The sequence below is a fragment of the Pezoporus wallicus genome, unplaced genomic scaffold (genome assembly GCF_028554395.1).
Source record: "Pezoporus wallicus isolate ANWC-B61680 ecotype Strahan unplaced genomic scaffold, APGP_CSIRO_Pwel_v1 contig_2908, whole genome shotgun sequence".
Taxonomy (NCBI): domain Eukaryota; kingdom Metazoa; phylum Chordata; class Aves; order Psittaciformes; family Psittacidae; genus Pezoporus; species Pezoporus wallicus.
In genome coordinates, this window is record NW_026642179.1 from 4,724,156 (window position 1) to 4,741,819 (window position 17,664).

At 37.2% G+C, this 17,664-nt stretch overlaps 1 protein-coding gene across 3 annotated transcripts in view; it reads right to left on the minus strand.

Moving 5' to 3' along the window:
- ERC1 (ELKS/RAB6-interacting/CAST family member 1) overlaps positions 1-17,664 on the minus strand; it is a 290,910-nt gene that overhangs the window by 94,117 nt on the left and 179,129 nt on the right. For all 3 annotated transcript variants that reach the window (XM_057428028.1, XM_057428027.1, XM_057428029.1), the window contains one exon: positions 3,516-3,676. In XM_057428028.1, coding sequence (XP_057284011.1) covers positions 3,516-3,676 — 161 coding nt within the window. The remainder of the gene's footprint in view (positions 1-3,515; positions 3,677-17,664) is intronic.

Here is a 17,664-nt window from a genome sequence, read left to right on the forward strand (position 1 = left end):
CATCTTATTTTTAATAGTAGCCTTCATGTAGCTCTCAGGCGGCCTTCCAAGGCCAAGATGAAACAAAGAAGGAATACAATAAACAGCTTCACTAAGCTACACAGGCCTGGTTCGTCTCTGATCACCACCTACACTCTGTATCAAACAGAACACTCTATGTGGAATATACTCATGTAATTAGAGACTACAATGATAAACATTCAAAAGACCACGCATGTAAAGCCACGTAAGAAATCAAACAACATTTTTTGACAGCTTGATTTTGAAACATAAGTTACGTTCTAGTATAACAATTCATTTGTCTCTAATAGCCTTGATTATTTTTTAAAGAAGAAAGAGGATAGTAAATTATTCCCGGACAAGCAATAATCTTTCCTTTGTGTGCCAGCAGGATGAAGGATTCAACTCTGAAGCGCCAACTATGTTATGTAAGTCTGCATCCCTTGAATTATAGGGCTAGCAGCAATTGCAATTAGCAAGAGAAGGCATAATTCAGGAAAGGGCTGTTGGACAGCTTTCCAGGTCTGAAAGAACAGATTGAGAAATGCTCCAACTGGGACTTTTCAACCCCAAAGCAGATGACTAGGAAGAACCTTCTGACCATAAAAAAAGGCCTGCCTAATGAAAAAAAAGCAACCAAAAACCAAACCAATCTCTTCTCTACATGCAGACACCGTGTCTGTTCCCCTTCCCTGTAAGCACAGTGTCCGCTGCTACAGTTTTGGAGCTCGGCCCCAGATTAGACTGTTTGTGCTCAGTTATTTTCACACACTGCCAAAATTTGCTGACAACACCAGGAGAAAAAAAAAAGGAAAGGAAAACCGGTGATTTTCAACAGTTTATAACTCAGCTCAGCCTAAGCAGGTTTTTATGGGACAAAGAACAGAGATTTCTCTGTAGACAGCACTTTATTCCTGCCTAATTTAAAAGATTTGCTGTGAATGATGGAAACATTAGAACTTCTTAAAGAAAACATAACAAAACAAAAATCCTAGCAGTTCACTGGTATTTTTTTACAGTAGATCAGGTCTGGTGATATAAATAGAGAGACCATTATTTACCTCTCTTATAATTATTTGCAACACAGGTGTTGTTTTTTGTTGTTTTTTTTTTTTAAGAAAATGAAAATATTAGACTTAAAGGAAGAGGGCTTCAAAATACATAGTATTTCTTTAAGGAGTGAAATTTCTTCCTTGGAATAATTCACGCTTGGGCTATTCTAGTGCCACAGTATTCCCTAAGGAGTGTGAAATGATCTCGGAGTTACAGAGTCAGTAGTAAACACAAGTTCTACTCTTAGAAACAGTATTTTAAATATATATTTTCACTACCATAATATCTAACAACTTCCTATTAAAACCCAGAGGTAACTTTCTGGAGTCCTCTTGTTGCTTTAACACTTTCTTTCAGTCCATATCTAGAATCAACTAAAGCAGCATTTCCTAAGCTATTTTTCTTTTATGTTCCCCTGCCCCATTTAGCTGACTGCAGGGCTCAGGCTGTTAAACTTGCACCTCTATCAAATCTCAAATTTAATCAGTACTGCTTTTGAGTACCTCTAACTTTTCCCAGTGAAGCATGCCCTAAAACTTGGGAAACAATATAGCTCTACTGTATCTTTGAACAGTATGTGTGCAACAGCTATTGTTTCCATTAAGGATACCAAAACTAGCTAACTGCTTCACAAAATTGATCACTTGTTCAATTACTCTTATTTTTGAGTTAAACATTAGAAACTTTTTGCAAAACTAGGAAACAGATGATAAGAGTGCTTTTCATAAAAGGAATAGGCTGGGAAAGTACGGAAACAAAGAATATACTGGAATTTCTGTATATAAATACAAGATATTTAATTGACAGGAAGTCCTCAGCAGAGACTTGCTTGCAACACAACCTCATGGTGAGGGTGAGTTTTTAAAGTTCGGATGCCTTTGGCAGTTTTATAGAACTTTAAGACACACCAGCTATAACTAAACCATGCTCAACTAGTTAACTATACAAATGTAATGCTTTTTCCATCTTTCTCTCCATGTACTGACAGCATTACCATTCTCTCCAGTGTTCTTCCTCCAGAGGTACAATGGATCTACCAGTTTATGCAGTCCTGATACTACATTTCAGTACAACAGCTTTCCAACAATAACTTACTTAGCTAAAAGAGGTCATCGCTTAGAAAAAGAAAGTAGTTATATTAAAGGCTCTAGAGCTACACAATTCCAAATTAATTTCAGGATATACTGTACACTACGTGTATATTTTAACGAGAAGGTTTGGCAGAGCAGTTTGGCAAAAGAAAGTTCTGCCAAGTGACTGGATATGGGACATATCCCCAGTTGTTTTGGATTCCCACATCACCTTAAGAGGTATTCTTCCCATCCCCCAACACACCAATTCTCAAGGCAGTCAAATTTATAGCTCAATAAAATTTTTTATTAAAAATAAAAAGTGTGGCTTCTAAGTACTTCAGTCTTCCAACATCCTTATGCCAGGTCTAGATCAGACTGTTGTAGCTGAATATAAAGATGGGGAGGCTTGGCCCACTTTATACAAGCACTCCTAAGTTAAAGTTTCAAGATCTAAGCCATCTCTCTTTCCATTCTGTAACAGCTGTTTTTCTATCCTTTCATTAAGAAAAGGAAAAGGAAAAGGAAAAGGAAAAGGAAAAGGAAAGGAAAGGAAAGGAAAGGAAAGGAAAGGAAAGGAAAGGAAAGGAAAGGAAAGGAAAGGAAAGGAAAGGAAGAGACCAGTGCAGAAAAGTTAAATAAATAAATAATGGTTCACAAAACCACAGTGGAGGAACCACTGCTGGTCCTGCCAATAAAAATGTTCCTTCTCTTCAGGGCTGGCTAAACAACTGAAAGTGTTTCTAATGAACTGCTGGCAGCACTATCCATCATTGCACTAAATAGATTCATGTCTCCCTAAACTAAGGATAACTATTTATCTGTAACGCATAGTCAGAAATTAGGAAGTATTTAAGCCTTGGAAGTCTAATTCCTCATCTCTCCCCACTCCTCAAAGCTTGGTTTTATTCACGCTTCCTGATGTAAAGATGATGAGAGAAGTCCAACCCGATAGCTGCAGTCTGATTTCAGCATTACAACCACCTGACATTATGTTTATCTCTTCCCTCTTTCTTTTTTTGTCATTTGTTACACTGACTTGTGTCTTACCTTAAATTATCAGCTACTCGAAGCAAGATGGTACATTCGTAAGACACACAAAATATCCGAGTTCCAATAACTGTTTAGGATGTCTGAAGATGCTATTGTGCAAATAATAGTAGGCTACTGCACACAATTAAAAGGAAGAAATGTTTTTGAGCTGTATCAGAAGTGTGAAAATCAGGTAGGTAATCACTGGTCAGAAGTCACTTCTGAAGATTCAACTGATTACACAGATGCTGTCTACAGAGACATATTCATGAAGTGGCTGTCTTTAGAACACCAGCGATCAGAGGAGAATTCAGAGCTATCAGTAAAACATGCCTACAAATAATGAAAAGAAACACTTACTTCATTTCCAGAACTTCTTCCAAATGTTTCCTTCTTTCAGCTCGTAGGTTGGTCAAGTGGGTTTCCTTCTCAGCCAAAGACTGTTGCGTAGAGGACAATTTTGCTTTCATAGACTCCAGCTCCTGCTTCACCTTCTCCATGGCCATCATCAGCTCTTCTACCTAAAACATTTTTTGGGAAGACAGGAGTAGAGAAAAATAGTGTAATGTGATCAGCTGGAACTCACTGAATGTCACAACTAAATTGGAACACAAAGACTACCAATGCATGCACACTGCATAATGCTTCTGCAGACTGGAAGTATCATCTACTGCTGTAGACAGTATGTCTACACTTGACTGAAGCAACATCAGTCTGTGAATTAACAGTCTGGTCACTGGAACGTTACCATTACAGTACCAAATTACAACTCTTCAACTCTTCAGTATTTCTATTTTAGAAAATGTACCACAAGGGTAAACAGATGTTCCGTATATATTAAAATTAGCCCACAAAAATGCTAGGTATTAAACAGAATACACTGATAATATAGCAGAATAATAGAAAATTTCTCTGGAAATTATGCCTAAAAGGAAACTACATATGCACTTTGAGAATGAAGAGAGTTTCTGAACACAAGGTTCCCATGAAGATGTAGGTAAGGCTACTTCCCTCAAGATATCTGCTGAACAATGCTTATATGCATGTTTTGGGATATAGCAATATAAAAGACATTCAAAGAATTGCTGATAGCACACAAGGCCAGCAGAACAATGCTCATATCTTTGGCACGTGGGAAGGGTTCAGAATTCACATGATTGTAAATTCTAGCACATATATTACACAGATTAACACAGTTTTATTTTATTTTGCACTTGGAGCAGGTTCTGCCTCAGCTAAATTTTATCACTAAGTATCATGCAAAACCACAAAATGCTCAAGTAACATAGAAAAGCCTCTGGATATTCTTTTAACAGTTTTACAGTAATGCTCGATGGATCTTCTTTTTCTATCACAACCAAGTGTTCATAAACAATTTTATAATGTGCTTTGAATGGGAGAAACTCAGATGCTACCGGTGCACACAATCAAAAATTTGTATAAATTTAGTATGATGACAGAGCACTGCATGCCATTCATATCCCTGCTTAACAGTCAAGTTATGCTCCATCCTGGAAATGAATTACTGAAATTATATTAAGCTCAATTTTTACTTATATGTTTTCACAAAGGGAGTTAGACACATCAGTCGCTATACAGGTGTTGGAGATGCAAGGTATGGAACATAACACCTCTTGCTTGAATAAATCCTGTACTCCTAAAGGCAGAGTTGATGATTCAGGACAAACACAGATAACAAAACTGGTTTTCATCCTCAACTAGTGACAGAGCAACAACCACTGCCATTCTGAATTAGCAAGTTTATAAAAAAACTAGCATAGACATTGTGCAGTATTTATTGTGGAAAGACTATCTGCTTCCACTCAAATGCAGTTGACAAGCAGTATTCTTCTTATGCCCAGCAAATTAAGGAAAACTTTAAATATGTAGTTATCAAAAGCTATTCAAAATATACCCAAGAGTTCAACCAGTAACCAACAGATGGAGGAGAATTTCAGTGTCACATAGTCCAAACTGGCTAGCATGCATGTAATAACCAAAATTTTCCTGCCTTATTAGTGTTTAGTGAAGAAAACAAGATCAGAAACTCAGCCATTTTTTAAAGCAAAGAGAAAACTCCATAAAATGAAACAGAAAAATATATTAGAAAAGAATACAAAGAAAATCTGCAGAAACAATAAAGAGCAAAAATACTACAAGGATGGAAACTAATACTTAGAAAGACAAAACCAGAACATGCTGGGGAAGTGAAGGTGTATTAGTGTATCAGCTTCTAGTCTATCAGCTTCCACTTCCTCTGGGTGGATCAGAATGACCTACATACATATTTTCCTTTTTAAATAAAGAAGAAAAGAGTCACGCCAACTACAAAAGCCTCTCCTTGTAACAGAAAATAACCTCAAATAAACAAGCCCCCAGCCAACTGCAACAATCAAAACGGCCCGTGTCAATCTGTCTGTTGCCAAGATAAAACAATCTTTGAAGCAATGTTTTTTCCATACTGAGGTTTGAAAGATCTCTGACATCCTTCATTCCATTCCCAGTCATCTAGGTTTGTGATGCTAACAGTGAAGGACTGGTTTACTTGATGCAGATCTGTAGCATAGCAACTCTGTGCTCTTAAAAAGACACAACGAGGCTAGAGGCCAGTATCTAAACCAAAGGTCCTGATGCTAGATGGCAAGGTCTAACTCTGCAGGAGTACTTTGTAGTAGTGGTTATTGCAGGTACTTAATCTTTTTCTCATCACTTAGTTTGCTAATTCTTTTAATTCTGAGGTTACATTCTGTATTTTTGCAGGTTAACAGAAAACTGATCTAACAGTGTATAAAGAAATGGTTGGAATGCAAGTAGCTTTTAAACTGTGCCAAAACTCAGTTTACAGAACGGCTATTACCTCCCATCCTCTCCTGCAAGCACCATTTGTCATGCGATTTGCTAAATAAAAAATACACCAAAATAGTGATGATTGTATTCACAACAAAGACTTCCTTGTTCAGATCCATCAAGTTATAGGTATTCCATGGGACCATTTCAATTAAACTGCTGCAAAACAAAACATTTTATTTGGCAGCTTACAAATCTTAGTGCAGACCTGTCTGCATATGTCCCAGTAAGCAGTCCTGTGAGAAATAGTACAGGACTATTCACTGGAAGTAAACTGCTTGCAAAGCATATCCAGTGTAGCCTATACAAAAAGGTTCAAATCCACCCTTGACTTTTTTTGTCCCGAGAGCAGCTAATTATATAATAAAGAAAAGGGATTTGCCAAGAACCAGAGTTCTTGCACTCTGAGACATTTCCAGAGACATGCTGTTGACATTTTCAATTTAACTACAGATAAGCTTCTGCCCTATCAATTGTAACGAGAAAGTTTCCATTTCAGAAGGTGCAGAGAGTGCACTCTTGCTCCTCCTTTCTCTCTGCTCAAATGATACTATATAAAGCAGAGTATATCTTTGACTATCTATGACTTACCCATGATTCAGTTCTCTGTAGACTGGCCTGAAAGGTCTCTATGTATTCTGAGCAGGATGTATCTGCAGAGAACTTAAATGGAGACTATTTTTTCATTGGTTTCAGGCCTCAAGTGACCTGACCAGGTGACAGCTTATCTTTAAGGAAGAATATGAAGCTGAATGAAGTTTCCATTAGAGGAGAGAGCTCCTGAGAGATCAAGCAAACTATGTGTAGAAGGGCAAACTATGTCAATTACATCAGCATGCTATTCACAGCACCAGAAAAGGAAAATGTCAACATAGGACATTTTTTTTTACATAGTATTACATCTCCTTAGAGAGAATGAAACCAAGGTGGAGAGAAAAAGCAATACAACAGAAGTTTATCTACCCTATCAATGACAGCTTGTAAAGAAATAGCAGAAAGGATATAATACCAAAAAAATGACCTTTTCATTACACTATCTACTATCTTAACCTCCTTGCTTTACAAACTCTAATTTCAGGCTCCTTTGAAGCAACTGTAAATAAGCAAATAGGCTTTTGCACTGACATCCACTTAACACATTACCTCTAAGTATGCCGTGTTTCTAGTATGCTTTCCAGTCCACTGGGTAACATGAGACCAAGGACCTCCAAAGACCTTGGTCAAGTTCCTCAAAGTCAGTAAAACTGAGAAAGGGATTAAATATGGAAAATATTCGTGAGAATGGAGATCCTACCAACCTCTGTACTAGCTCTTCGAAAGATTATTGACTATTATGATCACAAGCTCAAATTCACACCCCTTATATGAGGAGAAACAGTGCACTACTGAAAATATCAGAGACACAGCAGATATTTCAGGCAAGGAAGAAGGCTACATCAACTGATGTAGTTGCCTCTGAAAATCAGAGCCCAAAGATCAATCCAGACAGACACGCTAACTAAAGGAGCCTCAGGATCCTCAAATGCTTCAGTGTGTTTAAATTACAATGCAATGGCAGCTACTTTTTTCTTCCCACTGTGAACTTCTTCCTCAGTGATAAAGGATCACCTGAAGAGAACTTTCCTACTGCATAGAGAATTGAAAAAAAGGTCTTCGCTCTCAGGAAATCAGTTCTGGAACTTGATTTTCTGCTTGCACCTTTTCAGAGAACCAGGGCAAGTTTGTGTCATCATCCAAGCAACAAATGCATCATGAATGCTGCTAATATGATGTAATTCACTGTGTTGTGTTACTGTGCCAGTATAAAAAGACAATGGAAAAAGCCATCAATATGGGAAAAAAAAAAAAAAAAGAGCAAAATGTTATGCACTTGAAAAAAACACTTGCAGAGGCAGGGGATCTGTTCTGAAATGGTGACCCATGCAATCCATGTTTATATGCTATGTGCATATCAAGAACAAGAACAAGGAAAAGGCTAAAGAACATCCTTTACAGACATGGCAAACGAAAACTTTTCAGTCTCAAGTAACAGTATATGAAGGCATTTACAGTTTGAATGTATAGGACTAGCTTAAATAGTATTAAGGATAGCAAATCACTGGTACACTATATGAAAAATACTTTATGTTAATGTTAGATAAGGCTTTTCCCCATGTATAGATTAACAAACTTTGCACTTCTCTGTCTTACTAACAGGATATGGTTGGCTTTCTGGGCTGCAAACACACATTACCAGCTCATGTCTGGTTTTTCATCACAAAAATCCCCAAGTCCTTCTCCACAGGTCTGCTCTCAATCCGTTCTTCCGTCTGTACTGATACGGGTATTTATTGCCTTGAATGAGGTACAGGACCTTGCACTTGGTTTCTTAAACTTCAAGAGGTTTTTCACTTATTCAGCTAGTTTCAACCATCCAGATGGTCCAAAGAATCTGTTAGTCTTATTTTTCCTCCCTTGATCTTTTCTTTTGTTTGATCAAGCACGAAAGACTGCACATGAGTCCATAATTAGAAGTCTCAATGGGCATGACAAAGGGACTTGACTATTGCTTTAAGAACCCTCATGCTAAACTGAAGATACAGTACTTTAGGCGCAGTGATACACGGGAAACTCACAGCTTAATGTTTAATTACGTGCCGGAAAACCGACATATTTTTATGCTTCTGATTGAAGGAAAGAAACTGTATCTTTCAGTATACATACACTCACAATGGACTATGGGGTATTCATATTCATTATTGTCTCAGGCAGAATACAAATGCTGAAATTTTAGAGAATACAGATACAAATACCAACACAAAGAATTCACTTTCCATCATCATTGTATAAATGAATCACTAGAAATCTTATATTCAAAACCACCTCAGCAGGCTAATTTGTGTATTTAAAATTATTAGCTTTCTAAACATAGACATTTCTTGCATAAACATGAAATCAGCATTACAAGACAAAATGTACTAGAAATCTGTACATTTGCCCAAAATGAAGTAGGCCAGCAAAACAACGCCTCGCAATTACAAGTCAGTAGTAAAAAACACTACAAGGACTGAAAAAAAATTAGAATCTAACATTACTCAAAGTTTCTCAACTCACTGTCTCAGAGGAAAGTCTCCTCCTTTCCCACAGCTCTTGTTGAGTTTTTGAACTGTTTTCATTTCGCTGTGTACATTACTGAAATGAAAAAAGGGACTGCAAATTTCTTCATTATCTTATACTTAGTTGAACTGATTAGACTGCAGGGCGGAGAGAAGGGAAAGAAATAGACATGAAAAGAAAGACAAAGACAAGAGTTCTGGCTCCATACAAACTTGTTTGGATCCCAGAAAAATTTCCCAGAACAGATGTTAAGACATGGAAAAAGCACAGGCCAGACTTGGGACTTAAGCATGTAATTTAACTGCCTCAAGTAACATATTACAGGGAGAAAGCATTGAGTCTGACATAACTTGGATTGCCAGCAGGACCAGATGGTTTACTTAAATCACAAGCTAATAAACCTTTACACAAAATAAGAGGGAAATGAATTATGGTTTCATCATAGCCCCATTTTCGTTAAAGCAGTAGGGTGGCTTTAGGTACTCTTAAAGACTCTATCCAAGACACTTAACTAAATTCCTGGCTATTCTGAATTAAAGAAACAACTTCCAAATTCTTATAGATACTGGGAAAGCTGTTAGGCATAGCTTTTTGAAAGCTAAATATATCAGAGGAAAATGAGAGAAATAAGTAAGCAGTGACAAGAAAAATCTCTTCTCCCCGACAAAATTAAAATGCAATTTCTGATTTGTAAGGTAAGGACAGCCCTCAACTAGGAGAACAGCTGAAAGCTCTGCCACACTGACAGCAGAAGGGCATGAAGCAGAATGTCTCTGCCCTACCACACAGGCTGGAGCTCTGGCTCCAATTCAAGCCCCTCTTATTCACAATCAGTGCATGAGTATACATATGCCTGTAGGGGTACAGAGGATTGCATCACGGCTGCTGGTTTCTCCACTATGACAATGCGACCACCACTAATCCTTTTGAAGCAGATACGTAAGGCATTAAGATCCTTTACCTTAATTCTTATTCTGCAATTGCTGGCACTCTAAAGATACACTAAGGTGAACAGATGTTCACCTAAAAAGAGCATTCTTCCCTACACTATACATAGCAACCTATATTACTGCCTCACTTGTTCTGTGTGGTCACTGTTAAAAAACATTGCCACAGGATCCTATGCAGACAAGTGAAAAACTTTTTTTCTTCACAAGCTGGAATTCCTTAGCCAAAGATCCAATCTAAAGACGCTTGGAAATAAACATAGCAGAATATTGTGCAACAATTAAGATGTTTCTATACCTCACATTTACCTTCATCTCAAAGTGGATGCCAGATTTATAGCACGTCTTTTGCCAAGGTCAACCATGGACAGCATCAGAGGGCTCTGTCAGACTGCACACATAGGAGTTCTATTTTGTTTGCAACAGAGGGGAGTTAGTGTCTGGTGGATTATCAGTTTTCCAGAGAAAAGGCAAGATTTTTCAGATAATGTGTAATATGCAGCAGTACTTTTAGGGATGAATTCTGTGTTTGTTTACATTAGTGTGTAAAGACTTAAGTCTTTGTGCCTCTGTTTTTCAGGTTGTTACGATATTGCACATTCAGCATCCCTGTTAAAATACAGTGTTTTAGTGGCTTAAAAGAACTGGTGTTACCGTCCTATTCTTACATTATTATATGGGAAAAAGGAGAGGAGAAAGAGAACAAAAGACTATGGTCTAAAAAGCTGCAAGATACTGTAGTTGAATGCAAATTTTCTTATCACTGTGAAAGTGAGATACTTAGCTGATGGCTCTTATTTTCATGAGTTGGTCTCTCGACAAAATCTTTCATTATAAAAAAAGCACCTGATAATGAAGAGAAGTTAATACTCCATATTGATCCTTATTCTCTATCCACTGATAGATCTAGGCAATGAAGAGCACTAAAATTGGACTGATCAGATACCTGACATTATTATGTTACTCCTACAGAAGCCACAGAAATAGAAATATGTAAGTCTTTGTCAAGGATTATGTTACTTGAGTAGCAATCAAAAGTGCTTTTTGCTTATACTTGGAGAGCACTGAGCTCTGTATGAAGGAGGAGGAATCAAAATTCACAGATGTTTGGAAAAGAGAGAACTACTGAGCCGCCAGACTTCAGGACTGATTAAGTCACAGCTGTGTCCTGTTAGGATGTTGGAGGTAGATTTGACAGTTCTATCTCCTAAGCAAGGGCCATACGCCATATAAATAAGCAACAGCCTACTGCTGGGACAAGAGCTCTTGAAAAAGAAGCAGTAATTGTCTCTGCTTAACAGATACAAAATATTTGAGTCAGGCCTGGTAAAAAATGTATATATAATCCTGATTTCTACTTACAACAGAAACCTGATGTAGTCTCTGTTATCTGAAGACTATAACAAGTTACAATTTTATTTCTGCATTTCCCTCAAGTGGCACAATTGTCCTACAAAATATATTCATTACGTTTTTTAACGCTTGCAACCACACCAAAGAAAGCTGTCCTGCTTTATGTTACATGGATCTGTAAACTTAGGAAGCTGTCTTGTGTTTATTTCCTGTGGCTAGCAATGAATCTCTCCAGCCCCTCGGGAACACAGCAGCAACCACTAAGGATAATAAACAACCTTCCAAAAACCTAGATTTTTATCACTTTTAAATAGCTCTACAGAAGCAGAGAGACTAGAATATAGCACATTCTGCACAGTTTTGTACATACTCATTCAGCATAATGTCTTACATCCAAACAGAATTCTCTAGAATTGTGGTTAATTCACGATACTCCAGTCACAACTCTAGAAATGGACATCTTCAAAATAATGTGACCTTTCTTAGGGTACATCTGCTCTGTGATTGCTGCTAAGGTAGCAGTAGCAATTGGTCCAAAGGAAGCCTTTCAGCTCAGACTAATTGTCCAAGGATTTCGGGAGGTTTCCAGAAGCCTTCTGTAGATCATGCTGATCTCCATTTTGCTGGATTTCAGTTTCAGGTTAACTAGGATAGGTCACCATGGTAGACAGTTTAGACATAACTGAACAAAATTCAAAGTAAATACTTAACTGCTGCGCTACATAGCATAGCTTGTCAATTTATATAGCAAAGACTGATTTTTGATTTTACAAGGAGAAAAATTCTGGGATGACGTATTACCTCACTACAAGTAGTGAAAAAATGGTATGCTCAACTTTAACACTCTTCTCCCAGAAGACATTAAGGATCATGAACACAAATACATGAAAGCACTGTTATTATGTGAAAGCATACGCATTGCCACATGAAGGTTAAACATGTGGCTACCTGAAGAAGTACAGTCTCATTGGCAAGCTCAGCAAAGTTTCCGCCTCTACTAATTTGAGGAAGCAAATCTTAAGCATCGTAGTTAACAGAAAGCAAATAGCAGAACCTAACCACAGTAACTAGACAGTAATCCCACTGTACCAAGCCAGGGAACTCAGGCTAAAATTCAGTGAAGGGTTTGAAGGAATCTGATGGTAAACAGCAGTATAGCAAAGTCCAAAAGCTTTTGTTTAAGTAGGAAATGTTTCAAAAGAAGAGGCATCCTCAATTTAATGAACCTGAAGTTTGTTACTCTTCTGTGTTTCTCTGTAGAGGTCTGGAAAGAAATACACTTTATTTTCTTGCATTTCACGGATTTAGGGAAATAAAATGATAATGTCAGAAAAAGAGCATGTATTTTAAATTTACAAACCTAATCCATAAGACCAATGAACTTTTCTAATACTCTACATATTATTGTATCACACTTGCATCTAAGATCACAGTTAAAGAATACAACTGGAAAATGTAACAGAAATTCTAAATTAACAAATTGTAACACAAATATTCTCTTGGGTCCTTACAATTCCAAGCAAGCATTAATGTGACCAAATATGCAAGACTTTGATTTTCTCTTGAGCCACAACAAATAAAATACTGTCTAGAGGTAAGTATGTGAGAACATTATGGAACAGGTAGAGAGATGACAGGATAGAACTTTGTCAGGAATACTTGACTGTTATAAAAGGCATCATGTGAAATCAGTATTTATCTATTAAACAATAAAAACGGATAAAATCCAGACAAAAAGATAACACTTGCACCAAATTTCTATATATCAGTTTCCACCAGTGTTTCTCATCTCATTAAACGTAAAGGTGACTTACACGGTGAAATCCTTCATGTATATTTTGAACAGAAGTTAACTGTCCTTTCAGTGTCCCAAATTCTCCTAAAAGTCATCAAATTTTGCGCACTTTGCAATCTTAAAGGAGTGCAATGAATTAAACAGAAACAAAGTCACCATCCCTGGCGGTATTTAAGATACATGTAGATGTGGCGCTTACAGACATAGTTTAGTGGTGGACTTGGCAGTGCTAGGTTTATGGTTGGAGTGGATGACCATAAAGCCCTTTTCCAACTTAAACTGTTCTATGATTCTAAAATATTTAGAAGTTTTCCCCCTACAATGTTACAAAAAGATCTGTCTCAGATTTTTCTGGGCATGATTTCTTCTCCTCTGTTACAGTTCTTAAGAAGTACATTGCTGAACACAAAAGGAATTACATACCGTCCCATGTAAGGAGTGTGACACAACACGAATCTGTATTTTTAAAGGAAGAAGCTACATAATCTATTTAAATACCTTGGTAGAAGTAGTAACTTTAGGGGGAAGCAGTGATTCTAAAAATGTCTCCTAGCATATTCATTGACAAAGACACGGTACACAGTCGATTTTACCCAAAGTGCCAAAGTGCAATCTCTAACTGATGGAAAAGAATCAGACAAAAGAATTAAAAATAAAGAAATTGCTTAAACACAATGGCAAGACTACACTTCAGGCTGACAACTGACTTAAAAAGCCCTTTAGAAAAATTATCAGTAAAAGAAATTAAAATGTGAGGCTTTAGTAAAGATTTTTTTCTTAATATGAATTAAATACACAAGTAACTTTGCACATGAATGTATATACATACACTCAAAATTAGTTTGGCAGACTTCTATAGAAAGGAGCTGTGTAGAAAATATTCAAGAGAAGTTCAGCCAAAGACAATGTAAACTGCTTAGAAAAATCAGTGGGAAGCAATAAGGCTCAGGCACCTCCACCCCCAAACCATACTTTGGATTAATGCCTTGATCTCCAATCACTTGATTTATCAAACTTCTCATAAGGAGATACAGAAGAGGCAAAACCATTAATTAAAGGAAAACTGTCTATTACAGAGCAGTCAGAATTCTGATATTTCTGTGGTGCTCAGAAAACACCCTATAGGTAACTCATTCATGAGAAATTCCACTTTATATTTTCCATTTGCAGAGACTGGTAGGAAGTAACTTAATGTGTGAGAATTTGTGCTCTGAAATAATTCCAAAATTTAACATGTTTTAGAAAATATTTTAGAACTATTTCAGTAACAGTATGCTCAGTAAAAAAGGTATGTGTTTTAATTTAGTTTGAATTTTTAGAAGGTACGTGATAGGATAGGGTCTGATATAGAGTATTTCTCTTTTAAATGTAGCTTCTATTCTCACAAGAAAATGTAATCTAAGTAATATATGCTAGAAAGTTAAAACAGGACAAGAATGATGGTCTGATGGAAGTACAAATGAGGGGTTTCATTAAAAAAATTAGGTAGAATTTATCTAAGTAATTTATAGGTAAGACAGAAAAAGCTCTTGGAGGCTGCACTCTACATTCAAACCTTTGCAGTCCTTGTACCTGCTACAGAAATCCTGGTGAATAGAAGACAGGGAAAAAGGAGACATCTGTGAAGAAGGTCCTAGTTGAATCATTAACCTATTTCATATTTATTTTTACTAAATAAGCAGATATGAATTCTGAAGTAGATGTATGTGACAGAGAATTTCAGGAGTCTTGTTATCAACATATTTTACATGTAATATGTACCTGAAAGAATATTAGATCCTGCAGAAATAACTTACAGAGACAGTGGAAGAAAGCAATTAGCATAAGAAAATACATTCAAACAATAGATTACCATTACAGTATTCAGTCTTCTATTTTTCCCAAAAAAGCAAAGCAGAGAAACCCGCCCTTTGCAAGGTAAAAAGATAGTGTATGAACACAGATGTAGCTATTTATAGGTCTACATACTTAAAATTTCACTTAAAATTTCCCATTGAGAGCCATAACTGCAAAAAATTTGATGGAAGGTGTCAAGATCAGACGGCTAAGTTGGAAATTTCAATTTAAGTAACTACTTTAAGGAAGAAAGGAATGAACTAGTAACGGCCAGTATTTCATGTGTTTATTTGCCATAACATTATAGGGTAAGGAGTTAGATGGCAGCAGGAGTTGATATTCATGCGAGAACAGAGCTGCACTATTATCAGCAGAAATACGATTTAAATTTCTAAAACCTGCTGCTTTTCAAATTTGAAGGAAATAAACAAAGATAGAGAAACATACGTTGCAGTCAGGCAGGGCACCATCTCACTCATAGAAATAGCAGCCTATTGTAAAAGCCACAATAACAGTTTCTGGAAAAAATATTTTTAGTAATAATACTAAGCAATTCCTGCCTCCACTTCTCAGTCCTGCCCTCATAGTTCAGTGTTCCCTCAGATGTTCCTCAAGTTCTGCCTGGGGATCCACGAACCAGATCAGCAAACTGGTTCCCAGGAAAAGAGTACTTCAAAAAATCAGATCATTCTTACTACGAATTAGGTCTGTCCTGGGTTCAGCTGTAACGGTTATTTTATTCCTTCCTAGTAGGTGGTGCAGTGCTGTTTATAAACTGGCAGGAGCTACCCGGAAGGGCCAGATCGCTGCTCGGGTCCGACTGGGTATCAGCTGACGGATGGTGAGCAATTCCATTATGCATCACTTAGGTTTATTGTTTTCTTTTTTTTTTTTTCCCTTCCTTTTTTAGTTTTATATTCTCTCTCCTTGTTATTTCCCTTGTCATTAGTAGTAGTAGTTTTACATTATACTGTAGTTATTGGATTGTTCTGATCTCAGCCCGAGGGGTTTACATTCTTTTGATCCTCCTCTCCATCCCACCTGGAGCAGGGTGCGGAAGAAAGGGAGCAGTGAGCGAGCAGCTGAGTGGTTCTGAGTTACAGGCTGCACTTAAACCAAGACAGTCCTTTTCACAACATGGCCCCAGAAGGACCCAGGCTCAAAAAACTGAAGGGACATGCACTGAAGTATGTGAGTGAAAGTCAGCAAAGTGAGGGCAGGCATAAGTACCTTAGGTCAGTACACACTTATAAACTATGCCTTCCAAATGAAGGCTCAAAATGTAAGTAATTCTAATATTGTGCTCCTTTAGCCAAGGACCTGACACTAATTATTGTCACTGAATCAACAAACCTGAACTTCTGTTTCACTTTATTCCACAAAAAGGGCCTTATTCTTTCATGAAGACTGAAACACATTTCCAGCATTGTCCTGAGAATGGTGCTGATTATGACTAAGTTGATATAGAAGATAACCTCCTGCCTTCCACTGCAAGAGAAGGGATGGTAAGATGCACCAGGTCAGCTTTAGTCAGAGGGAGACATCTTGTCGTATATAGGGTATTACACAGTTAACCTACTGCCAAAGTTAGTACACACTGCCAGAATATTTCCAAACACTGCATTAAAGAGAGCAAGATTTTAATCTGAAATGTGTCTTTGAGAACCATGAAATACTGAGTAGCTTCATGGACACTGTAATTCAAACCTGAAGCCTGTAAAATAGCAGGAAACCATACATCATGACAAAATGGAGGGTAGGATTACACAACACAAGGCTACAAAACTAACATTAAATACTGGGGCAGAGGTACACACAAATGAGATGTCCTCATACCTTGAACCACTTAAAGCCAAAATGGTTGACCTCATGCACTGATTCATTAAACAGCTTCAGACAGGCAGTAAAGTGGCAGAATGGTAGAAAACAAGATAAACAGAAGAGAGGAAAGAAAAAGCATGCAATTAAAAGCAAATTATAATACATTTGGACAACATTGACATTTGAAAATCACACATATCACTCATACTTGGTCTAGGAATGTTCCTAACCTATCGTTTGTTTATAAAACCAAAAGAATTAGCCATTAATATCATATGGAAAACAGAACTCTGCATTTTAAAACTGAAGCTATCTAAGGGTGTCTGTTACAACTCTACGAAGAGCCACCACAGAACATGATAAAACAAAGAGGGCATTCTTTTAAAGTAATTGAAGGAATATGAACTGAAAACCAGTTGAAGAAGTCTCTTCCTCACCTTGGAAAAAAAGCTGCTTGCCAGCACTTTATTACTTAACTGTATTTAACTGATAACAAAACAAAATCCCAAAGGACAAATGGGGCACAGCAGCTCTCCTGGTGCAGGCTGGAACAAGACACTCCTGTTGCTTTTCCTTTGTGCTGTCTTATTGATCATATTTTAAAAACTATAACTGGTCAGAGCTGGTAGTTTAGTTCTGCTGGAGTAAGACACTGCTGTCAATCAGTAAAGGTACAGATGTTGACTTTTCCCTCTTCCAATACTACTACTTTCAACCCATCCTTCTTTTTCCTCCTTCCTTCTGTATTGCAACATCCAAATTGTTTGTTTTTTTTCCCCCACAGTGCTGTTGCCCATCATATTCCACCAATCTT